Source organism: Salmo salar, chromosome ssa18 (assembly GCF_905237065.1).
Source record: "Salmo salar chromosome ssa18, Ssal_v3.1, whole genome shotgun sequence".
Lineage (NCBI taxonomy): Eukaryota > Metazoa > Chordata > Actinopteri > Salmoniformes > Salmonidae > Salmo > Salmo salar.
Window position 1 is genome coordinate 25,415,873 of NC_059459.1, and position 27,069 is coordinate 25,442,941.

The 27,069-nt window shown below is 41.6% G+C and overlaps 1 protein-coding gene across 3 annotated transcripts in view; it reads right to left on the minus strand.

Annotated features, from left to right (window-relative positions):
• The window catches only part of LOC106577124 (attractin-like protein 1), a 355,235-nt gene that overhangs the window by 156,526 nt on the left and 171,640 nt on the right, over positions 1 to 27,069 (minus strand). For all 3 annotated transcript variants that reach the window (XM_014154875.2, XM_014154874.2, XM_014154877.2), the window contains 3 exons: positions 20,071 to 20,165; positions 19,789 to 19,867; positions 17,624 to 17,781 (listed from right to left, as the gene is read on the minus strand). In XM_014154875.2, coding sequence (XP_014010350.1) covers positions 17,624 to 17,781; positions 19,789 to 19,867; positions 20,071 to 20,165 — 332 coding nt within the window. The remainder of the gene's footprint in view (positions 1 to 17,623; positions 17,782 to 19,788; positions 19,868 to 20,070; positions 20,166 to 27,069) is intronic.

The following is a 27,069-nucleotide window of genomic DNA, read 5'->3' on the forward strand; positions in this document are numbered from 1 at the left end:
CTGTCATGTGCCTTTTATTGAGGAGTGGCTTCTGTCTGGCCACTCTACCATAAAGGCCTGATTGCTGGAGTGCTGCAGAAGGTTCTCCCATCTCCACAGAGGAACAATTGCTCAGTTTGGCCAGGCGGTAAATATGGTATTTCAGGTTTATATCTTGCAAACATTTCTCAAAACCTGTTTTCACTTTCTCATTATGGGACATTGTGTGTAGATTTATGGAAGGGGGGGGGGGTAAAACCATTTTAGAATAAGGCTGTAACGTAACAAAGTGTAGAAAAAGGGAAGGGGTCTGAATATGAACGGTAGTGTGTATACTGCTCAAAAAAATAAAGGGAACACTTAAACAACACAATGTAACTCCAAGTCAATCACACTTCTGTGAAATCAAACTGTCCACTTAGGAAGCAACACTGATTGACAATACATTTCACATGCTGTTGTGCAAATGGAATAGACAACAGGTGGAAATTATAGGCAATTAGCAAGACACCCCCAATAAAGGAGTGGTTCTGCAGGTGGGGACCACAGACCACTTCTCAGTTCCTATGCTTCCTGGCTGATGTTTTGGTCACTTTTGAATGCTGGCGGTGCTTTCACTCTAGTGGTAGCATGAGACGGAGTCTACAACCCACACAAGTGGCTCAGGTAGTGCAGCTCATCCAGGATGGCACATCAATGCGAGCTGTGGCAAGAAGGTTTGCTGTGTCTGTCAGCGTAGTGTCCAGAGCATGGAGGCGCTACCAGGAGACAGGCCAGTACATCAGGAGACGTGGAGGAGGCCGTAGGAGGGCAACAACCCAGCAGCAGGACCGCTACCTCCGCCTTTGTGCAAGGAGGAGCAGGAGGAGCACTGCCAGAGCCCTGCAAAATAACCTCCAGCAGGCCACAAATGTGCATGTGTCTGCTCAAACGGTCAGAAACAGACTCCATGAGGGTGGTATGAGGGCCCAACGTCCACAGGTGGGGGTTGTGCTTACAGCCCAACACCGTGCAGGACATTTGGCATTTGCCAGAGAACACCAAGATTGGCAAATTCGCCACTGGCGCCCTGTGCTCTTCACAGATGAAAGCAGGTTCACACTGAGCACGTGACAGACGTGACAGAGTCTGGAGACGCCGTGGAGAACGTTCTGCTGCCTGCAACATCCTCCAGCATGACCGGTTTGGCGGTGGGTCAGTCATGGTGTGGGGTGGCATTTCTTTGGGGGGCCGCACAGCCCTCCATGTGCTCGCCAGAGGTAGCCTGACTGCCATTAGGTACCGAGATGAGATCCTCAGACCCCTTGTGAGACCATATGCTAGTGCGGTTGGCCCTGGGTTCCTCCTAATGCAAGACAATGCTAGACCTCATGTGGCTGGAGTGTGTCAGCAGTTCCTGCAAGAGGAAGGCATTGATGCTATGGACTGGCCCGCCCGTTCCCCAGACCTGAATCCAATTGAGCACATCTGGGACATCATGTCTCGCTCCATCCACCAACGTCACATTGCACCACAGACTGTCCAGGAGTTGGCGGATGCTTTAGTCCAGGTCTGGGAGGAGATCCCTCAGGAGACCATCCGCCACCTCATCAGGAGCTTGCCCAGGCGTTGTAGGGAGGTCATACAGACACGTGGATGCCACACACACTACTGAGCCTCATTTTGACTTGTTTTAAGGACATTACATCAAAGTTGGATCAGCCTGTAGTGTGGTTTTCCACTTTAATTTTGAGTGTGACTCCAAATCCAGACCTCCATGGGTTGATAAATTGGATTTCCATTGATTATTTTTGTGTGATTTTGTTGTCAGCACATTCAACTATGTAAAGAAAAAAGTATTTAATAAGATTATTTATTTCATTCAGATCTAGGATGTGTTGTTTAAGGGGTCCCTTTATTTTTTTGAGCAGTATATACACATATATATATATACACACACACACACACACACACACACACACACACACACACACACACACATATATATATATACACACACACTACCGTTCAAAAGTTTGGGGTCACTTAGAAATGTCCTTGTTTTTGAAAGAAAAGCAATTTTTTTTGTGCATTAAAAGAACATAAAATTGTTCAGAAATACAGTGTAGACATTGTTAATGTTGTAAATGACTATTGTAGCTGGAAACGGCTGATTTTGAATGGAATACCTATATAGGCGTATAGAGGCCCATTATCAGCAACCATCACTCCTGTGTTCCAATGACATGTTGTGTTAGCTAATCCAAGTTTATCATTTTAATAGACTAGTTGAGTATCTGGAGCATTAGCATTTGTGGGTTCGATTACAGGCTCAAAAATGGCCAGAAACAAAGACCTGGCCAGAAATGTCCAGAAACTCTTCACAACACAACTGATTGGCTCAAACGCATTAAGAAGGAAAGAAATTCCATAAATGAACTTTTAACAAGGCACACCTGTTAATTGAAATGCATTCCAGGTGACTACCTCATGAAGTTGGTTGAGAGAATGCCAAGAGTGTGCAAAGCTGTCATCAAGGTGGCTACTTTGAAGAATCTCAAATATAAAATATATTTTGATTTGTGTAACACTGTTTTGGTTACTACATGATTCCATATGCGCTATTTCATAGTTTTGATGTCTTCACTATTATTCTACAAATGTAGAAAATAGTCAAAATAATGAAAAACCCAGGAATGAGTAAGTGTATCCAAACTTTTACTGGTACTGTATATTATCTTCCTTCCCTGCTAATCAGGGCCTGTTCCAGTCAAGGGACACCAGGTGAGTGGGCTCTCTGGACATTACTCAATCATAGTAATGCTTTACCTAAGGCTAGTGGTTGCTATGAACCATTACATAAGGGGACTACTTTTTCTCTGTGATGCAAACTGCTTTAGCTGCAGCACCATAGGTTCTCTCCCATTACAAGATTAGTATTGGAGTTTCATGACTAAATTTACCACCCACATTGTTTCACTACTGTGATTTTCTCATGTTTTAGCTCATGCCAGCGGACATTGAATGGCATGTTAATGTGTTGGCATGTAACAGTTCTCCACAATGTGTAGCTTTATGTTGTTTATCAGTGGCCTGCTTAACCAAGTTTACCTGGACTAAGTGGAAGAAATCCTGTCTGGTACAAACAATGGCAGTAAACATACAGATTAAACTAGAAGGATAAGCATGTGCATTGCTTGCTCTCTGTGGTTTTAGGCTGGGTTTTTGTACAAACACTGTGATAACTGGAGGTAAAAAGGGCTTTGTAAATACATTTGATTGATTGACCAAGTCCCCCCTGCTCCCCCACCACAAGCAAAACTAAGTTCACAAACTAACTCAAAAACACCTGTCATTTGCTGTATACAGAACCACCCTCTATGCTTTTTTGACTTGGCATCAGTCCCAATGATCAACACTTTTTTTTCCCCCTTCTCGCCATGACTACAACTGTTCAGTGTTGGGCCACACTGAGCCTGCTGTGATTACAAAGCTACTGCCTTCAGCTACAACTCCTCAAAAGGGTCTGTGCCTATGCTGAAGTTGTTCATAGAAATGTGATAATTCTGCAGGCATAAAATTGATTTTCCATTCTTTTCATCAAGCCAAGAGCAGAAATCCACCTAATAGAAGGGCCATGAGTTGGTTCATTTTGAATGTCCTCCTCACTTCGAACAGAGGGGAAATGTATGCTGTTCCACAGAGGGACTATGTTTCTGGTAGGTAATTCTAGTTTCTATACATTAAAGATGAGTCAAGACATAACAATGCATGCACTTTACTGGTCAAAAACCTGGCCATGTCTGAAAAATACCTCTGAGGGTACATTGGCGGCTGAAGGGTATCCATGATTTACTGGCATGTACGTTTCTAGTGAAATTGCCTCCCAATGAAAAAAATTGAGAAAGGGTGATTTTCATCCAGAGGGACACGCCATTAAGAGTGATCTCACATTGTAGCCTTGGTCTGCCGTCAATGCACTCTGCCCTCAAGTACACCCGGCTGACGCACGCTGGCGAGGATGGCCATTCAAATGACAGCCGCAGTCGGGAAAGCAACAACAATCGATAAGCGGTGCGGGCCCTGTTCTGCAGGAGACGTACAGCGGTAGCGTTATCGCCAGGTCTCGTTGGCGCTGGAACTCGAGCAAATTGTCCATATCACTGCTCCTGACATAAGCTGCTCGCATGGACAAATTCCCTTCAACATAAAAGAGCACTCACTCGTTTTTATCTCAGCACTCCCCCGTGGAATTTTACTCTTACAAAACCATTTGCCTTTTACTCTGTTTCATTAAGAAGCTCTTTGAGGAAAAGGAAGTGATGTTAACTTGCTAGATTGAGCCCTTTCAGCAGGCCTGCAGGTTTTTTACAGGGTGGAGAAGGCCCATTTGATGGTGTATGGTAGATCAGTTTAAATATGTAAATGTAAAATATGTTAATTACGTTCCATTGATAGGTGGTTTCTTCTACCCTACCATAACTAAAAAGGAACATGGATATTATAAATAGCAGGGCAACTGTATTAATAATAAATAGAGGACTGTCCACAGATCACATAAGATGATGAAGCCAGAGGGGAATTCTTCCACACGCACACTCAGTCCCATCCCACAGGCCTCTGTTCCAGCTCCACTCCCTCTCTACTAGAATATAATTGTTTGGCGATCAGAGGTTAAGAATGTAATGAGTGACAGTGCCCTCTAAAGCTGAATAGTAACCTCTTTGAGTTGCTACGAGTGAGCCCAAACCAAGAGAGAGAGGGAAGAGACAGTCACAAGCCTCTGAAGTCAATGATAAGTCTCCAAGGCCCAGAGGCCCACATTAAAGTAACTGTCAAGTGTTTCCAGAAATATGACCTACAATTAATTACAATATGAGTTAAATAGTTTTCCTTCCAAAAAATGGTAATTAAGTAAGTTAAAAAGCAGCTTTTCTGTGTTGTAATGGTGTGAGCGAACCCCAACAACAGAATGGTGTGGGCGTATACTAGTCATTAAAAATATTAATGCGAGTAGACCGCTGATTGGCCAGCTTATCCTCCTCAGGAGTATGACATCATACTCTCTGAGGAAATAACAAGCATTTTTTTAAATGGTTTGTTTGAGGTGGGGCTTTTAAGTGTTTATTCTACAATTCCTTTGGCCACCAATACGTGTATCGGACGAGTCAACAACATTATTTGATTATGAGTTAAGAGAATATTAACTTTTAAACATCCCAAGAACGTCCCAAAAATGTTCTCGGGGACGTCCCCAGGACAAACCTCCAGGGGACCATGACGCAACGTTCCAAGAACTTCCAAAAAAAGTCTTCAGGGACATCCCCGGGACAAGCCAGGAACTAGACAAAACCTCCAGGGGACCATGACACAACGTCCCAAGAATGTCCTGGCAACATCCTCTGGGACGTCTCCGGGACAAACTGCGAACTAGACAAAATCTCCAGGGGACCTTGATGCAATGTCCCAAGTAACGTTCAGGGGACCATGACACAACGTTCAAAAAATGTCCCTGGGACAGACAGAGAACTATTTAAAAGGTCCCCCAGAGAACGTTCCCTTGGGACCATCGTGCGACATGACTAGTAAGGACTAGTCAAATAAAAGCCCTGAGAAAGTCCCAAAAAGGTATTGACATGGTCCTTAGTGACATCCTGGGAACATACAGGGAACTAGACAAATGTCCCCCAGAGAACCTTCCCTTTGGGCCATCACGTGATATTCTTAGAATGTTCTCTGAAAGTCAGTGGGATAACGTCACGTCGAAACCTTCAAGGGACCTATTGGGAACGTCGCCGGATGTCCTCAGGACATCCCCGGTTTGCTGGGTTGTGTGCAATTGACCAATAAAGTGATCTTAATCTTATTTTGTATCTAAATATTGAATAAAGTCATGAAGTCGTATAGAGAGACATCCTATTTGACCACTTTTTTTATATCTGTTTTTTTCCCAGTTTTTCTATGGGTCATACATGTTATGAGACAATCTGGAGTCAATTGGTCTAAACGGTAACATCCTGAAATGCCTGACAATGATCATGTAAAATGTTGTGTTCGACTTAATGGCTGCCTAATATATTGGTTCCCCGTTAATATTGGTGTAAAACAGGGTTGCATTTTATCACCTATACTGTTCTCAATGTATATTCACTATCTGACTCTGGCCATCTAGAAAAAGGGATCTGTTAACAATGAATGAGGGTCTGTTCTTTTATATGCAGATGACATTGTATTGATCTCTGAAATGGAAGATAACCTTGAAGAAATGTTAAATATTGTTTTTACTGGTGTGAACAATGGAAACGGAATATCAATGTAGACAAAACTAAGGTAGTACACTATAGGAACTCAGCAGTACCTAGAACTCTTATTTTTTCTTCTTCTGTTGTCCTGCCACGTTAGATGTCGTCAGTGAGTCCAAGTATTGGGGGTTGATTATTAATGAACTTTTTCGATTACAATATGTGTCTTAAGAACATAGCTAACCATGCAAATCGTGCCCTTGGTGCCATTGTTACAAAGTGTAAAGCCATTGGTGGCCTACCTTTAAAAATGTTTCACTAAACGTTGATTCATTGGTGCTATCAATTATTATTTATGCTGCAGTAGTATGGGGGAACATAAATTATACTGGTATTAATGCTGTTTTTAACCGTGCCTACAGATTTGACCTTGGTGTAGGTAAATGCATGCCAAATGCTGCTATTCAGGGAGATATGGGCTGGAAACCTCTATGGCATCACCAGTGGCGCTGGATTTATTTTTTAAATGGCTGAGATTTTGTAGCACGTCAAATGAACGTCTATGTAAATGTGTGTTTTTTGGGTTTGTGATGTTGCATCTGCAAAGAAAAATGTTATATACAGCACCATGTCAATGCCTTTTTTAACTCCATCCATATGACTCAGCTCACTGATACAAACAGAGAGTAATCTAGAAAAGACCGTAATGCTTTTGAATCAGCACTTTTAGAGAGCAATGAACTAAAGTGGTACTAACTGATAAACAAACCTGAAAGTAACAAACTGCGTACCCACTGCCTTTTTAAAATGACCTTTTGGTACAGAACCCCCTGTACTGTTTTCAAGCAATATCTTTTGCAAAATGTAGATGTAAACACTCCCCTAGATAAACGTGTATGTTATTTTGGTAACGATGAAACATTGACACATTGAAACTGATGCTCATGCCTTGCTTTACTGTGGGTTATACAATTACATTTGGGATATTTTTTGTCACCTGTCCAGACAAAATGAAAATTAACGGTCTTCATGACAATAATAAATTCCGTGACATTATAATAGGTAAGAATAATGTTAATACTTGTGCCTAAGCCGCCCACCTTGTCCTCCAAAGGAGACGTAAATGTCCTTTCTTTTCTACTCTACTCTGTTTTGAGTTTATGCATACATGTACATATATATATTATGTCATGCATTATTGATGACGCTTGTACCATGTATGTCTTTGATTGGTTTTAGTGTCTCAAAACTCTATTTGAGTGCTCCACAATGTGTTATTTTTGAATATGTATTTTGTATTGTTGTATCATTGTGGAGTGACACGTAAATACTTTTTTTTCTAACTAGACTCACTGCTTCTCCCTCTTCTCCCAATGTAATGGCAGCATCATTGATATTCAATAAAGCCTGTCGTGCGCTAACAGCCATCACCAGAGGTTTGTGCATGTTCCGGTCTCTGGGAACGGACATGACTGCGAGGGGGGGAGTGTTGGAGGTTGAAAACAGGCCCAAATGGGTTCTGAGTACCAGGAAGAGTGCTACCCAGCAGTTCCACCCTGCAGGGTCCCTCAAAAACACTCTCCAAGGACAAAATAGTCAGCAGCAGCTTTGGTCATAAGCGCAAACCAATGTAGGGACACTAGTGTTGATATCGAGTGCGGCGGACACTAGTGTTGATATCGAGTGCGGCGGACACTAGTGTTGATATCGAGTGCGGCGGACACTAGTGTTGATATCGAGTGCGGCGGACACTAGTGTTGATATCGAGTGCGGCGGACACTACTGTTGATATCGAGTGCGGCGGACACTACTGTTGATATCGAGTGCGGCGGACACTACTCTTTATGTCGAATGCGGTGGACACTACTGTTTATGTCGAGTGCGGTGGATACTACTGTTTATAACGAGTGCGGTGGATACTACTGTTTATATCGAATGCGGTGGACACTACTGTTTATATCGAGTGCGGTGGACACTACTGTTTATATCGAGTGCGGTGGACACTACTGTTTATATCGAGTGCGGTGGACACTACTGTTTATATCGAGTGCGGTGGACACTACTGTTTATATCGAGTGCGGTGGATACTACTGTTTATATCGAGTGCGGTGGATACTACTGTTTATATCGAGTGCGGTGGATACTACTGTTTATATCGAGTGAGGTATAGAGATATACATTGGAATTATTGAGTGGAATACGTTTTTGGGGGCCTATGGTTGACTGTCCTTTATAGTTGATTTGTTTGTGTGTCTGTTTGTTTTACAGTTAGACATGTCTCCTGCTAAAGTGAACAGTGTTTGAACAGTGTTTCCCAGAGACATCTGTCAACTGATTAATTTAACCAATTTCACCAATCAACTGATCAATTTCACCAATTTGGTTTTATTTGAGAAAATAAGTGAAAAACAACTGTCATATTGTTCAGATTTAAGTGCCTGTTGCGACATCATTATAATTCCTCTGCATTGCGGTAGATATTAATGACCATGAGTCACTTGAACCCCCAATCAGAAGCCATGATATCATCTCCATTTCCCGTATCTTTAAACAGGCAGCACTTAACCTGGCCTCTCCTCTTACATCCATAGGAAAGAGGATCTCAGATACAGATTGTGCTATGTTGTATGTGCTGTTTCAATTCCCCTTTTATCCAATAAAGGACACTTTGTTACTACCATCGTCGGATGGCGAGCGGCTACTAAGGTACACCGCACAGTGCCTATCAGCAATTACATTATGAAAGGCATTCTACTTAATGATGTCCGCTGAAAGGGTAAATAAGTGACTCTGTGTTGGGAGAAAATCTAATCACGGACCAATCGTGTGCCCAGAGTGGGGGAAACATGGCCGCCTCACTGAAACCCATTTAATCAGCCGAATTAGGCCTGGCCACGCAGGAGTCAGTGGGAAGAGGAGAATCGATGAGAAGGCAGGATTCATACAGCTTTTGTTTCTGTGTGGTGGCAGGCTGGCTGGGTAGGTGATGGATAGGGGCAGGACTTCACACTCACAGCCTTCATTAAACAGACAAACTGGATACACTCTGGAGGTGCAGGGGGGAGTTCGAGGAAATGTGCTATACATGAGAAGTTCGGGGTATCAGTTTGCTGCGTATACTGAGCTCATCCTGACAGGTATATCGTCACTCACACCAAACTAACCATATAGAAAATTAGAGTAGCTCTGCTGAGAAATAAGAATTGGTCAGAGGGAACTCTACTTCTGTTAATTAAAAAAAGTTAAAACAGAAAATACAGAGCAATAAATGCAGGAAGGTAGCAGGTACAGTACACTGTTCAAATGATAGAAGACAGATGACATGAATTTGTAGGACAGGCAATGAGAGACAGAGAAATAGAGAATGAAAGAAACAGAAAGAGGGAGGGTGCTATGTCCCAATAAAATGTGTGACAAAGAATCTCATACTGCCTTGACTAGACGAGTTATCATCTCCTGGGTCTACAAAGCAGACCCCCCCGACCCCCCCCCCCCCCAAAAGAAAACTGGGGGGGGTTTGGTAAAGTGTGATGACATGGTAGAAAAAAACTGAGTTGGGAAGAAGGTGCGAGGTCACCGTGACAGATTCAATCAAAATCTGTTCTACGAGGACAAACAATCAGCAGCGCTCACTCTGCCCTCCAACCAGCCCTCAGAGCAGGGGTGATGTCATTCAGCTACAGGGGGCATACTCACACTAACAGCGAGGGGGGAGGTGGGACTGGGCGTCCATCATCCATCCGGTGTAGTCTTTTACCCCCTAAGAGCAATGGGCCAGAAATACTTCCCGCTACAGCTCGGCGATACATCACAGAAATGGTGCGCTAATGTATCCCATGGAAACCACAGTGAATTGTCCTCATGACTGTACGCTAATTGGAATTATGAATAATAACATGTCATTTGTGAGGAGGTGAAGGACTTGAGCACGGCATGCAAACAGGAACGTGAAAAACATGCTTATTTACAAACGCGTATGTATGTAAAAAAAAATAAAAAAAATCTTATGAAACATGTGAATATACACCAAGTATAAAGATAACAAGTGTAGCACACACCCACACATATCCTAGCTGTCCCTCTTCCTCTAGATGTTCGTGGAGAGAAAGTGACAGCACTACACAGACATCTGTCACATTTAGGGACTTCATATTCCTTGTGTTTAAGTGTTTAATTAGGAGGTTGTCCCTTTCAGATCTGATTAAGTTCTGTGAAGTGGACGGAAAAAGTATGCGTGAGTGAGAGAGACAGAGAGCCATCGCTTAGTGTGGAACGTGTGACAAGCCCTCGGTCATCGTCACCACTGAGACGGTCCATTAGAGTGAGACGCGGCTTTCAGTCATTCAAGCAGTGTGTTGGACAGCTCAGAGGGTCATCTGGGATGGTGGTTGTGCTGAAAATCAGACCAAGACCGGGGGAAGGAGGAGGACCATCCTTACACCCAGTCTCAATGCCACAGTGAATAACATCACGTCAGGTACAAGAGCACGAGACTACACTGACACTGTTAGCGAGGACTGAAATGGTCACAGTCAATCTAGGTCCTCCTATAGGAGAAGGGCGTCCGTGGGCTTGTTTACATGCAGATTACCATAACAATACATGTAGAAATCTGTGGAGGACGAAGAAGCAAAGATATTGCGAATGGCTTCTAGAGATATAGACATGTCTAAGACACACATTGTATATGGGGGAAGGTTTAAAGAGCCACTGAAAACACCGATTGGCACGTGTGTTTTTCTGTTGCTCATTGGAAAAGTGAGATTTCAGTCTTAGAGGTGTGTTTCCTGACCTATTTCACTTCCTCAAAATAACCAGAATGAATCTAACATAACTCAAGAAATCTGTACTGAATTTTGACGTCTTTGACAAGGATGTTTTAGATGCGCAATTTTACATCACTAAGGTGTTTGGTACAGTGTTTCTCAAGTTCAGAAATGCACAACGTGTTGTCTTATGTAAACAAAGTCGGAGCTGCTGGACAGGTCTGTTTCACTGTCTATGCTATTGGATTGAGAGCTATCAACGCAGCTGTTCACCCCATGTTAGTGGGCAAATGGACATCATCGGATCAAAATCCATCCTTCATTTACCCGTTGTGACGCACAGATATTCCAAACTCAGTTTCAGACGAGACTGACTTTATGACCAAAATTATCCTATTGACACTATCTAGTCAATTTTGGCACTAGAATAACTGTCTGAATCGAAGCCACGTAGGCTGTTTTCAAAGGGAATTGCAGTCGCTCTTTAAAATGTTTGTGTAAAATGCTGTTAGAAAACCAGGATCTAAGTTTCTTAGGTAGACCGCCTAACTAGGGCTGTTATGGTGACCATATTACCGCTACACCGGCAGTCCCAAGTCAAATTATATGTGACCGTTGAGTCACGGTAACTAGGCTTCTCCAAAACTGAGCTCTGATGCCGCTGATGGTGATTAGTAGGCCACTCAAGAACATTCAATATCGTCTTGGTAAGAAACTCCAGTGTATATTTGGCCTTGTGTTTTAGGTTATTGTCCTACTGAAAGGCAGACTGAACCAGGTTTTCCTCTAGGATTTTGGCTGTGCTTAGCTATATTCTGTTAATTTCTATCCTAAAAAACTACATATTCCTTGCCGACGAAAAGGATACCCATAACATGATGCAGCCACCACCATGCTTGAAAATATGAAGAGTGGTACTCTGTGACGTGTTGTGTTGGATTTGCCCCAAATATAACACTTTGTATTCAGGACAAAAAGTGAATTTCTTTGCCACATTGTTTGTAGTTTTACTTTACTGCTTTGTTGCAAACAGGATGCATGTTTTGGAACAACATTTTTTTCTGTACAGGCTTCCTCCTTTTCACTGATTTAGGTTAATATTGTGGAGTAACAACAATGTTGTTGATCCATCCTCAGTTTTCTCCTATCACAGCCATTTAAAGTCAGTTTTCTTACTCTCTGGCAACTGAGTTAGGAAGGATGCCTGTATCTCTGTAGTGACTGGGTGTATTAATACATCATCCAAAGCGTAATTAAAGGGATATTCAACATCTGTGGTTGAATCTGTATTTGAAATGCACTGCTCGACTGAGGGACCTTACAGATAATAGTTTGTGTGGGGTACAGAGATGAGGTAGTCATTCAAAAACCATGTTAAACACAATTATTGCACACAGAGCGAGTCCATACAATTTATGTGACTTGTTAGGCCATTTTTACTCCTGAACTTATTTAGGCTTGTCATAACAAAGGTGTTGTATACTTATTGTCAAATGTTTTATTAATTTGTAAATATTTCAAAAAACATAATTCCAGTTTGACATTATGGGGTATTGTGTGTAGGCCAGTGACACAAAATCCCAACTTAATCAATTTTAAATTCAGGCTATAAGACCATTTTTGGGGGAAAAAGTCAAGGGTTGTGAATACTTTCTGAAGGCACTGTATGTAAAGACCTGATTGAATTGACAATAGTCTGATGGGTGAGAATATTATCAAGTGCTTGTCAAATTGTGAATGAGAGACTGATGAAGTGTGTGCCTCCTGCGCAAGAAACAGAGATGAGCACAGGCCTTTCATGCAACTTTTTTCTAATCATCAGTCGCATCATGTAGCATTAGAATGTATTAGAAATAACATTAAGGTTTGTTATCATAAGTTAAATTGCATAAATAACTCTAAATTAAGCATTTAGGAGGACCTGTTCCAAATGATCACTTTTTGAACCACAACACAGAACACCCTCGGAAATCATTTGGAGAAAATATATTTTCTATTTCATTTTATATTCTTCTTAATATAAAATAAATGCCACACAAATTATAATCAAATCTTGTCTACTAAATTAACTACTTTATCACACAGCCATATGGCGTAGTCAGATTAGGGCTTAACATAATGATGACTCCAAATATACTCTGATTTCTTTCAGTTTTTCTGAAATAGACTAATTACGGATCTATTATGATGGTGTAGGCTATATTAAATGGATTTATTACACTAGAAAGTAGATGTTACAAAGATCAGCATCAGGAGCTTGTAGGCTACACGTGGAAGCCGGAGATGCTAAACGGGTTTCTGTTAATTAACAGTCAATTACCGTGAGAGCGGCAGTTATTTGCATGACAGTTACCGGCTGACAAAATGTAATGACTGCCACAGCCCTTCACCTCACAGACCAGATTTTGAAATTATAGACGATATTCAATCCCTTATTTTTGTCCAGGAAACAAATAGAAATTCAAAGGGGTTAATTCAATTCAGAGAGTGTGTTATTCTGTGTGTATCCGTGAATGAGAAAAAAAGATTGAGAGAACAAGTAAAAACCTTTCAGAATGGATGTGAAAGAGAGAGCGGAGGAGAGGACAGGGATGATGTATACTGATCATAGTCTTGGTGGTGATAGTAATCTCTCTCTTGTCAGCATCAGAAAGCCAAGGCCGCAGAGCAACACATCTCTGCCTCCATCTGACACCCTCTGAAGAGGACACAGCTAGCCTGACCACAGCTAGCCTGACCTGGCCTACACATCCCAGAATAAAACTTACAATATGACCGGTCTGAAAGAGTCTTTATATAACAATAGCTACAGAAACCTGGAAAAACTGCATCTCATTTTGGATTTAAAATCCAACGAGTTTCTTCTCAACGCACGAGTCACTCAATCAGCTGAAGGGACAGATGCTGATAGTGAGCCATTACTATATCTGAGAAAAATCGTATACACATTACATCCTAAACCAAACTTTAGAGCATGATTGAGACTGGCCATTAGGAATCCTCTGGGCAATTCCTCATCATTACCGTGTCTGTATCGGAAGCCACCGAGGTCAATAGAACGGCCGGGCCTGGTCTCGTGTTACTGACGACTGAGTTGCGGCTGAGACGGCTCTATATACCTCTGTAGGATAGGGCTCATCATGATAATTAACATCTCACGTTACCATCACATCTAAATAGCGCTCTGATAAAACAGCATTAATGGGAAATACATATGAGCCCCGATCGATGGACGGATGACCTAAACACAAGCCGCAGGACACTCTGCAATCAACTGCATTCATATTGGAATCCTACCAGAGCACCTTCAACTTGGCTGTATTTGATATTGGAATCCTACAGAGCACCTTCAACTTGCCTGTATTTGATATTGGAATCCTACCAGAGCACCTTCAACTTGCCTGTATTTGATATTGGAGGTTCTCCTCTAATAATGTTAATCTGTTTGATTGCTGCATCTAGCTGATGCCAGCTGATGCTATGCTGTGATGGTCATGGAATAACTGTAATTGGCCGAATAGCAAAACGGTTATGACGGTTGTTTCTTTTCATGACTGTATTCATCCATAACCGTCGGTTACGTGGTTGTATGGTAATTGTGCCAGTCCTTACCCAGAAAAGCAGTGTGAGCTTCGGAGTGTGCAACTGTCCCAGATGTGTAGCTCTCTACTCCTCTGAGATATTTTAATGCAACATATGTCTAGCATATCCTGTACCACCACCTTTCTTTCTTTCTTTCTTTTTGCTCAGGACTATTAGAGTGGCTCTCAGTGTCAATTAACTAGGCACGCTGTTTGCAGTCAGTCCATTCAATCAGATTTCAGTCCGTTTAATCACAACATTGCGTGTGACAGTCATCTTAAAATATCACTGCCAAAGTCTACTTCAATTTTATGGTTCATAAGATTAAACCATGAATATTTTGTACGGCTGTCTTAGTTTTAAGGCAATCCTAAATAATTGATGGTGACACGGCAAAACTCACGGATCATTAAAGGTTATATTTTTGCCAAACACGTTTCATTATAATTTATGCTCAATGTCGTTCTATCAAGGTTTACGTCTTAAAAAGACACACACAGAGTTCTAGAGACATTTAACATATTTATATATTCTGTAGAGACAGATATTTTTTAAAACATTGTTTCTGAACATTCATATGAACCGATCAAATATATTGCAGGAAGTATAAAACCTTCCTGCAATATATATTTTTGGAGGGGGGAATTATTCACTGTGTACATACAGTGCATTCAGAAAGTATTCAGACCCCTTGACTTTTTCCACATTTTGTTATGTTACAGCCTTATTCTAAAATGGATATATTTTTTTCTTCATCAACCTACACACAATACCCCATAATGACAAAGCAAAAACTGTTTTTTAGAAGAAAAAAATAAATAATAAACTGAAATATCACATTTACATAAGTAGTCAGACCCTTTACTCAGTACTTTGTTGAAACACCTTTGGCAGCGATTACAGCCTCGAGACTTTTTGAATATGACGCTACAAGCTTACACATCTGTATTTGGGGAGTTTCTCCCACTCTTCTCTGCAGATCCTCTCAAGATCAGTCAGATTGGATGGGGAGCATCACTGCAGTTTCTCCAGTTTCTCTTAAGGTCGTTGTCTTGTTGGAAAGTGAACCTTCGCCTCAATCTGAGGTCCTAAGCGCTCTGGAGCAGATTTTCATCAAGGATCTCTGTACAGTGAATATTGTTTCTCATGGTCTAATGGTCCTTTATGTGCCTTTTGGCAAACTCCAAGTGAGTTGTCATGTTCCTTTTACTGAGGAGTGGCTTCCGTCTGGCCACTCTACAATAAAAGGCCTGATTGGTGGAGTGCAGCAGAGATGGTTCTCCTTCTGGAAAGTTCTGCCATCTCCACTAAGGAACTCTGGAGTTCTGTCAGAGTGACCATCGGGTTGTTCGTCACCTCCCCGACCAAGGCCCTTCTCCCCCGATTGCTCAGTTTGGCCGGGCGGCTGCTCTAGGAAGAGACTTGGTGGTTCCAAAATGTCTTCCATTTAAAAATGGAGGCCACAGTGGTCTTGGGGACCTTCAATGCTGCAGAAATGTTTTGGTACCCTTCCCCAGATCTGTGCCTCGACACAATCCTGTCTCGGAGCTCTATAGACAATTCCTTCAACCTCATGGCTTGGTTTTTGCTCTGACATACATTGTCAACTGTAGGACTTTATATAGACAGGTGTCTGCCTTTCCAAATCATGTCCAATCAATAGAATTTACCACAGGTGGACTCCAATCAAGTTGTAGAGGGTCAAGGGGTCTGAATACTTTCTGAATGCACTGTATGAGAAATACAATAGGCTTTCCAAAAGTACACAATGATCCATTTAATCAAATAATTCCTCTATACTGAGTCATTGTAATTGTATGCAGTTATTCAGTCGAGGAATAGGTGAACCTTCGTATTTGGTGCCTTGTTGCAAACAGGATGCATGTTTTGGAATATTTTATTCTGTACAGGCTTCCTTCTGTTCGCTCTGTCATTTAGGTTAGTATTATGGAGTAACTCAAATGTTGTTGATCCATCCTCAATTTTCTCCTATCACAGCCATTAAACTAACTGTTTTAAAGTCACCATTGGCCTCATAGTGAAATCCCTGAGCGGTTTCCTTCCTCTCCGGCAACTGAGTTAGGAAGGACACCTGTACATTTGTAGTGACTGTGTGTATTGACACATCATCCAAAGTGTAATTAATAACTTCACCATGCTCAAAGGGATATTCAATGTCTGTTTTTTTTACCCATCTATCAATCGGTGCCCTTCTTTGCAAGGCAATGGAAAACCTCCCTAGTCTTTGTGGTTGAATCTGTGTTTGAAATTCATTGCTTGACTGAGGGACATTACAGATAATTGTATGTGTGGGGTACAAAAATGAGGTAGTCATTCATAAATCATGTTAAAAGTCTATGCAAATGATGTGACTTGTTAAGCAACTTTTTACTCCTGCATTTATTTAGGCTTGCCATAACAAAGGGGTTGAATACTTATTGACTCAAGACATTGAAGCTTTTTATTTTTTTATTAATTTGTAAAAATGTCTAAAAACATAATTCCACTGTCATTATGGGGTATTGTGTGTAGGCCAGTGACACAAAATCGAGATTGTATAAATATTATATTCAGGCTGTAACAATAAAATGTGGAAAAAGTCAACAGGTGTGAATACTAAGGTCCTGTAATTGTCTTCCTAGAAAGTGGGACATTCGACCAAAATTCATTTTCTGCTCATGTAGAAAAACAACAATGAATAATACAAACTCATTATAATGGTAGTGTGTCCTCTGTGTTGCTGAACCACTGCTATAGGAAGAGGGGTAAATGAGGGTCCTGCTGTGTCTGCAATCAGCAAGGCCTTCAGTTTTTCACATTATTACAGTTCTATTCAATCGGATTAAGTACAATCACTTAATATATCGATGGAACCAAGAGACAGTCAATTGTGTTCATGGAGAAATTACATTCCAAATAATTCCCATTCAAGACATCCCCATTGGAAACAGTAACCCTCTGACAACCCATTCAAGTTGTTAAATGTGGTTTTTTTCATACCTCATTTAATGTATCTCACTGGGTGGGGATGCAACGTAGTTGTGGTTTGTTAGATCACTACTGACAGAAACTTACCTGGATCTTGATAGGCCAGGAGAAGTTGCTGACATAGACATAGAAGGTGATGTTGGAGTTGACCCGGAAGTTGAACTTCTCACAGGAGAAGCTATCTCTGTGTTCCTGGATATTGGTCTTGGACACGATGGGCACCTCCTCGCCAGAGATGGTGCCAGCTGGGGGTGAGAGGTGGGTCATAGTGTAAGATGTCAAAGGAAGGATACTGAGAGGATAGTACAGTTGGCGATAGTCAAATCACACATATAGGTACAGAGGGGATAGGTACTGCTGTGACAGTTGTGCCAGTCGAACAAAAACTGAGTTTCATGATGACAGTCGAGAGAGAAGACAGATTAGCCAGGCTAGTGACGTTTGAGAAGACAGATTAGCCAGGCTAGTGACGTTTGAGAAGACAGATTAGCCAGGCTAGTGACGTTTGAGAAGACAGATTAGCCAGGCTAGTGACGTTTGAGAAGACAGATTAGCCAGGCTAGTGACGTTTGAGAAGACAGATTAGCCAGGCTAGTGACGTTTGAGAAGACAGATTAGCCAGGCTAGTGACGTTTGAGAATACAGATTAGCCAGGCTAGTGACGTTTGAGAAAACAGATTAGCCAGCAAGTGTCAAAAAAAGTACAGAGAAAAGTAGCATTCACCAGTGGTGTAAAGTACTTAAGTAAAAATACTTTCAAGGCCTACTTACTTAAGTAATTTTTTGGTTGTGTCTGTACTTTACTACTTATATTTTTGCCAACTTTTACTTTACTACATTCCTAAAGAAAATAATGTACTTTTTACTCCATACATTTTGCCTGACACCCAAAAGTACTCGTTACATTTTGACAGGAAAATGGTCAAAATCACACACTTCTGAAGAGAACATCCCTGGTCATCCCTACTGCCTCTGATCTGGCGGACTCACAAAACACAAATGCTTTGTTTGTAAATTATGGGTGAGTGTTGGATTGTGTCCCTGGCTAACCGTCAATAAAAAAAATAAAAAAATTGTCCCGTCTGGTTTGCTTAATATACGGAATTTGAAATGGTTTATACTTTTACTTTTGATACTTTAGTACATTTTAGAAGTTCCATTTACTTTTGATACTTAAGTACATTTAAAACCAAATATTTTTAGACTTTTACTGAAGTAGTATTTTACTGGGTGACTTTCACTTTTACATGAGTCATTTTCTATTAAGTTATCTTTACTTTTAGTCAAGTATGACAATTGAGTACTTTATCCAACACTGTCATTCACAAATATAGTGAGTCTAGAGTGAGCCCAGTACAATGACAGTTTAAGAGCATACATTATACTGTAGATGCATGTACATTTTGTGGTAGAACCATGGCTGAGTGGTAACACTCTTCCCCTCAACACATGTAACTCCCCACCAAAGACGGGTACAATCCCTGAGTGGACCCTTCCAACTTTCCCCCATCTTCAACTATGTATCCCCTTGTCATTTTTGAGCTGTCCAAAAAAAAGCTTGAAAATATATAAAGGAGAGTGGAAATCTACTTTCTTAAAAAAAAAGACATGCTTTTATATTTTAAGTGGTCCAAAATGAAGACGTTATCAAGAATACTGCATTAACAGGCCAGACATTGGGACAGCTTTAATAAAAGATGACCCCAACCAATTTATCAGTGACATAACACACTCACTGTAATTGCTCTGCACATATATTCAAGCCCTGAAGTTTCCTCTCAAATCAAGTAAAAAAACTAAAATCTAGGCCCGGTACAGTCTGGACAAAGTTTTATCTTAATTGAAATCACACAAAAACACAAAAAATACCAATGCCATAATTAAATACTACCTCCCCTACATTTGTCAAGAGGGGCATTCCCCTACAGACATTCTTATCTAATGAGGGACATGGACCAGAACAACAAAAGTACCAATCCCTCTGGAAAAGATGACAAACAGAGATATGAGTTTCTTTCCTATCCTAGGTGAACAATACAGTATAATGTCCTACATTGGATTCTGTAGTGCAGGGGATGTACGCTGTCTGACGCTGAGTGGGGGATATCTGCCGTAGACCGTAGTGAGTGTAGCAAAGGTGGACAATAGAATCAAATGAGAGGGCAAGCCCTCAACATGTTGTCAAATAAACAGTCACTATGGCACTTATTGAACCACTCTATGGCAAATGACGATCTAACAAGACAAGTTACCTGTTGAGCCAATAGACCAGGTGATGTTGAGGTTGAAGTTGTTGGACGCATTGATGGACATGTCCAGGTTCTTGTTGCTCTGTAAAATATCAACACAAAAGGAGGTCAAACACACATATTCCAAACCAACACTATGATGGTTTGGAATTACTTGGAATTATGCTAATGTGGGTTCTCTGTTTTACATCAAAATAGATGCATAAAATACATAACAGAAAGGCTACATGAGACCCGTCCCTCGGGCCCATGGTGTCTGAGACCTCTGGGTGGTGACTGGCTGACCTGTTCAGGAGTGGCCATGAAGTTGATGGCGGTGTAGTGGTGGTCATCCTCCTGGAGAAGGCTGAAGGTGAACTGGTAGTCAATCAGCAGGTTATCTGCAGGGACAGAGAGACAAACAGCAGATCAGGGACCGTCTTCTTAAAGTGCAGGGACACACAGTCTGAAGAACCCAGCCGGAAGAATTACCCAAGAAACAGACCACAAGTGCATGTGACTACCTTCATTTTCATATCAATAATGCAGTATTTCAATCAGCACAAACAAGAGTAGAGGAAGATCTATATGACATGGGTGTCCACTAATATACTGAACAAAAATATAAAACACAACATGCAACAATTTCAATGATTTTACTGAGTTTTAGTTCATGTAAGGCAGTTAATTGGAATAAATTTATTAGGCCCTAATCTATGGATTACACATGACTGTGCAGGGGCACAGCCATGGGTGGGCCTGGGAGGGCATAGGCCCACCCACTGGGGAGCCAGGCCGAGCCAATCAGAATACATTTTTCTCCAAAAAAGGGCTTTATTACAGACAGAAATACTCCTCAGTTTCATCAGCTGTCCGGGTGGCTGGTCAGACAATCCTGCAGGTGAAGAAGCCGGATGTGAAGGTCCTGGGCTGGCGTGGTTACACGTGGTCTGCGGTTGTGAGGCCGGTTGGACGTACTGCCAAATTCTCTAAAACGATGTTAGAGGCGGCTTATGGTAGAGAAATGAACATTAAATTCTCCGGGAACAGCTCTGGTGGACCTTCCTCCAGTCAGCATGCCAATTGCACACTTGCTCAAAACTTGAGACATCTGTGGCATTGTGATGCGTGACAAAACTGCACATTTTAGGGTGGCCTTTTATTGTCCCCAGTACAAGGTGCACCTGTGTAATGATCATGCTGTTTAATCAGCTTCTTGATATGCCACACCTGTCAGGTGGATGGACTATCTTGGCAAAGGATAAATGCTCACTAACAGGGATGTAAACAAATGTGTGCACAACATTTGAGAGAAATAACCTTTTTGTGCATATAGAACATTTTTGGGATATTTTATTCAGCTCATGAAACATGGGACCAACACTTTGGACCAACATTTTGCGTTTACATTTTTGTTCAGTATAGAAAATATTCACTGGGATTCAATGCCAGTTCTATTTTTATAAACGTTTGTCCTCTTCAATGACAGGGCCTCATAGTACGAGCCACAGTGGGGAGTAATGCGGGGATTTGGAACATTTAACATCTGTACCTCAGCAGGAATCTAGAAAGGTCACCTTGTCTGATTCCATTCAGAAGAAAGCCCTTGATTCGGAGGGTAGTGTCTAGGAGGAGCCATGTGAGAGACGGTCTCTGGTGGATTGTCAATATGCTCAGCAGGACGTTTCACTGTTAACCCTTCAGATCACTGTTATTAACTCTTTAGAGGATTTCAGGTTCAACCAGGGGGTGCACAACTGAACGCAGGTCCTCAAGGGGTTGCTGAGCCTGCAGGTTTCCTTCATGCCTTTTGATCAGACCTAGGAAGCCAGGTATGTGCACTCTATAGGCAGTCAACGCTATGAACTGATCAATTCAGTGTCAGGGAGCATTAGAAAACAGCAGGGATACTGTCCTTGTAGACTGGGTAAAAGCAAGGCCTATATACCACAGGCGGCTGGTGGCACCGTAATTGGGGAGGATGGGCTCATAGTAATGGCTGGAATGGAATGGTTTCCTTGTGTGTTTGATACCATCACATTAACTTCATTCCAGTCATTATTATGAGCCATCCTCCCCTCACCAGCCTCCTGTGCTATACACACACACTGGCCATCACAACCAAATCCCACTCCCTAATAGGAAATGCCATCTTCATAATTTGTCAATGACAGCTGAATACACTACACGTCGCTGCCTCAGAAGCTCACACTGTGCCATTCACTCCCCCATTTCACGGCTTCTATGAACTGATGTTAAATCAGCCATGAATGTGTTTACGCACCAGGAGAACAAACAATTGTTTGTCATCGTTCTAACTTGACAAAAAAACACTCCTGCAGAGTTCAGAGAAGACTTAATTTGACATCCTTTCAGAACACATATTTCAAGCCTTAGCAAGACGAAAGGAAATTATGTTTGACAAATAGTTGGTTTTGTTTAGCCGTCACGGAATTAGAAGATATCAGATGAAAGCCGATGTGTCTCTCTCTCCCGCTCCGGGCACACACACGTTGCTGTGTGTTGTTTATCCCATAAGGGTCGTCAGTAAACTTCACAAAGTTCCACATGCTCTGCAAAGGGGACACAGAAGTCCAGGGAAATTAAAAGCCGAGAGTTTCTGGGGTGTTTGGAGCCAGTATTGTGCGTATTAATGTTATTTAGAGCAATGCAGTGCCCATTCAAAGAACCCCTGCTGTTTCTGTGGTAATGAGAGTGTGTGTGTTTTCCAGAATAAGAGTGTGACTTCACAGAGAAGACAATTAATGACATTATGAAAAGTGGAAGACTTGTCAAATTGCACAATCATTTTCTACACGTTTCAATATGTTAGATTTCACGCCTGATATAATATTATCTACTGTGGTGCAAAAGCTCAGTGTGCAAATTAAAACTGACATCAGCAAAATAATAAAACAATTTACCTTGGATAATCTAAATGACATGCATGTGAACATGTTCGTTGGGGACAAATTTTACCTTACAAAGATAATTAAATAAAGCAAGTAAGCATCAAATGAGCCGCACAAGACTAAAAGGAAATCCATCTGTTTTAAAAGTTTTCATAAATTAGTCATGGCATTAGCATAATGTGTAACTTTATTCAGCGTCTGAAACAAAAAAATTCAAAAGAGCAAAATCTCACCTGTAAAGTCATTTCATATTCAGAAGCCTGCTTCATGTCTTTTGATCAGACCTAGGAAGCCAGGTATGTGCACTCTCTGGGCAATCAATGACATGAACTGATCAGTCCAATGAGTTGAATGAAGCCTCATTCAACATCTGCTATACAGGATCCACTTGGAGATTTCATCCAGTGCCTGTTACTATTCATTACCTTGCATTTGAAACACTCTTCAAAGACTAAGAACAGAATGTACAGCATGATAGTACAGGGGTAAAGCAATATATTTAAGTTAAAATACTTTTCTTAAAGGTCAAGATGGTCCTGTATGGCTCTGTTAGTAGAGCGTGGAGTTTACCGTGCCAGGATAGTGGGTTTGATTCCCGGGTACACCCATACAAAATGTAAGCATGCATGACTGTTAGTCGCTTTGGATAAAAGCACCTTCTAAATGGCATATATTATTATTAATTATTATATAAAATCACTGAAAAATGAATTTTCAAAAAGGACACCATTGAGACTTTACTTTCAGAACACTGGCTCAGAAGTGGTGTCCTTGATTATTCTGGGCCTACAGGTAAAGTGACACTTGTAATGATGGAGGCATAGCTATGAATATGGGATTCTGATGGTAGCACTCAGCTGTCTGATGGTACTACTCAGCTGTCTGAGCCAACTGCCTGATTGATAATGTTCAGACATTTATTGTAGAAGTCAATTGTATGCTCAGAATGACTAGGATTAGTTCACGTGGCGATAGTTCTCTCAGTCGGACAGACCATAGTCTACAGACCCCAGTCTAATTTGGCAAGTAGAGACGATCAACACAGAGAAGCCTCTGTGCTTGGGTCTGGGGAGAATATCTCTATCTGACACTGGTTAGGCGTCTGGGCAGAGTGCCGGTCAGATAGTCTTTAGGCGTCAGTGCAGAATGCCTGTCAGATACTGTTTACGCGTCTGTGCAAAGTGCCGGTCAGATAGTGTTTAGGAGTCAGTGCAGAGTGCCGGTCAGATAGTGTTTATGCGTCAGTACAGGGTGCCTGATCCTCTCATGATAAGAGGCTTGAGGGAAAAGGCTGGTAATGGCAGGTGGTGTGGCTGGTGGGACACACTTGGTGGCTCCTTCTCATTAGGGCCTGCTAGCTGACACTGCTCCACTGAGGGCAACTCATTACCACACCAGCCTGGTCAGCTACTGATGACCAGCTTCCTCATTAGAATCGGCCATGATTACATTCTGGTAGGAAGTCATCTGAGCTGAACCACAGTACTGGTCCTCAAACAGCACAATGAACTAGACCAGCCTCCAGTGATAGTAATTCTGCTAATACTTCCTAAGTAGTAGTAGTAGTAGAAGAATAAGTACATAGTAAAGCCATACAGTAATTGTAGAAGTATTAGTAGAAGTAGTAGTAGTAGAAGTAGTAGAAGGCGTACAGTAGCAATATCTCCATTAATAAAATGTAATGCCTCATCATCATTACTGTCACTATCATTATTAGTGTCATTGTGCTTGATAACTCCACAGCTCCACAGTTCTGCCTTGTCACAACTGACATTAGCGGATGGTTAAATAATTAGCATGTAATGAGCCTGCAAAGTAAACATCAATCCACTCAAAGAGAGGGCGGTGTGTGCGCTACACTTCAGTCGCCCTGATTCACTAGGCATAATTGGCCCAATTAGTCTCTATAACCTACCCATTCACATCCCAGCTTACACATCCCACACGTCTGCATATCCTACATGTCCAACAAATCCGCACTGGCAGTGCTTCTAGCAAAGGCAGGGCTGGACTCGTGATTTAGCAAAACAACATGATAAAAGCTTTGAATCTTGATTGACTATGACATATTGGGCATACATCAAAGCCATGGTTATGACATTGGGTATCCATCTAAGTGGCATTTAAGTGGGGCTAAACATTTGATCCTACATAACCCTTTAAAGAGTAACTGCCTTTAAAAAGCAACAAATCACTTGGAAAATTACCTTTGTGGTGTCGATTCAAGTCAGAAACAGTTATTCAAGTGTCAAAATTTACTACAAAGTTTCAATAGGATAATTTTTGTCAAAGTCAGTCTTGTCTAAAATGGAGATTGGAAAATCTGTGCATCACAACAGGTAAATTAAGGTTGGGTTTTGATTTGACGATGTCCATTTGCCCACTACCATGGGGTGAACAGCTGAGGTGATAGCTCTCTATCCAATAGTATAGACAGTGAAATAGACCTGACCAGCAGCTCTGAATTTATTCTGACCTTGAGAAAAACTGCACCGAAGATGTAATTAGATGTAAAATTGCACAACTAGTGCGAGGGAAAAAAAGGTAAAGCGCGAGTGTTTGTTCACGAAAGGCATTTGAGGATTATTTAAGATACCTCTTTGAAGAGGTAGGGTTTCAGATGTTTTTGGAAGGGTGGGAGGGCCAAGAGACCAGAGGTGGCAGAACAGAGTGCTCAGGTTGGGGTGTAGGGTTTGAGCATAGCCTGAAGGTAGGGAGGGGCAGTTCCTCCTGCTGCTTCGTAGGCAAGTACCATGGTCTTGTAGTGGATGCGAGCTTCGACTAGAAGCCAGTAGAGTGTGCAGAGGAGCGTGACATGGGTGACATGGGAGAACTTGGGAAGGTTGGTCAACAGGTGGGCTGCAGCATTCTGGATAAGTTGCAAGAGTTTGATGGCACAAGCGGGGAGCCCAGCCAACAGCGAGTTGCTCATATGAGGTGAACGACAGCTTTGCTGATGACTCTGCCTGTTAGGATTAAAATCAGTCACACCTTTTCACAGACCTCAAATACAGCTGTTATTCATCCTCCATGTCCACTGTGAAATCTGAATTAGAGAACGATCGACATGGATTTTTTAGGGCCAAGGTATGCCGATGTCCGATATTTTAGGCTGATAATTCAATATCATTAAATTAAATTTCCCAGAGACAGCCATGTACACATTAATGCATCTTTTTTTAATCAAAATGAATTGGACTGTTTTTACAAATCTAAGTACATAACATAAAGGTAATACTTTTATTTGAATGGTAAATCTCTTGATAAACTGGGTAAATTAAGACATCATATAGGCACTGCTGTTGGTTTGACATCTGTGGTTTCTGTGATCAGGAAGAAAAACAAACTCAGCTGCCAGGAAGAAATTCAAAACAACTAATTTGGATAGTTCAACTATCTGTCAAGAAATGGGCGGGTTTTAACGTGATCCTACTGCTACGATTGGATAGAGTGAGGCTGTAACTCCATTCCCTTTCACGTCTCTCATATCACTTGGTGCTGTTTACTGCTACTATGAGAACTAGCTCAATGGCGATGATATTTGTGAAATAGTGTTTTTTTTATAAATAAAAAATTGATGGATAAAAGTAGAGACTCAGAGCTAAAAAATGGTATATCATACACTACAGTTGAGGAACAATGGGAAAGTAATTCTGTTTTGAAAGTTGTAACCTCACTTTTGAGAAAATGTCCCTTGAATGTTTTGGTACCTACTGGAGAGCTCTTCTTTCTCTACACCCATACAGCATCATTCATACCCGCTTAAGTTTTAGCCCCACCCAGCTCTTTAAGAATTCACATGTGAGGCCATGTACTAAATAACCAAAGATTACAAGACTAAAGGCTGGTTTATACTACGGTGTGTTCGTGAATTCAATCTGGAGTGCCAGAGTGTGCTCTGGGCATTTGAAAACTCAGAGCATTGTCAGATTGTCTGTTCGTAAATTCAGAGCATTTCTCTCTCGGAGCGTTCTGACCAAACAACAGTAGTCAAGCACCCAAGCTAACTGGCTAACGTTGGCTAGCTACTTCCAGACACAAATGGGCGAAAAACAGCTCAATCTGACTATTTTACTCACCCTAGCAGAGCTGGTTGTGCTGTTTTTATGTTATCCAGAGCGTAGGTGACTGCAGCTGTGTTGCTGGCAACAATTTAATTCCGCTTTTTTGCCAACGTTTACTGACACCAGCCATATTCAACGGGTGTTGAGCATTTGTAAATTCATCAGTTCTTCTTCGCTATGGCACACTCAGACGAGTGCTTTGAAATCGGAGTAGATAGCTTTAACTTGAAATGAAAACGACATTCTGACAAAATTAGAAATGTGTAATATGTGAAAATGTAGCTAGCTAGACTATCTTTCCCACATACATGGATGGACGCTTCACCCAC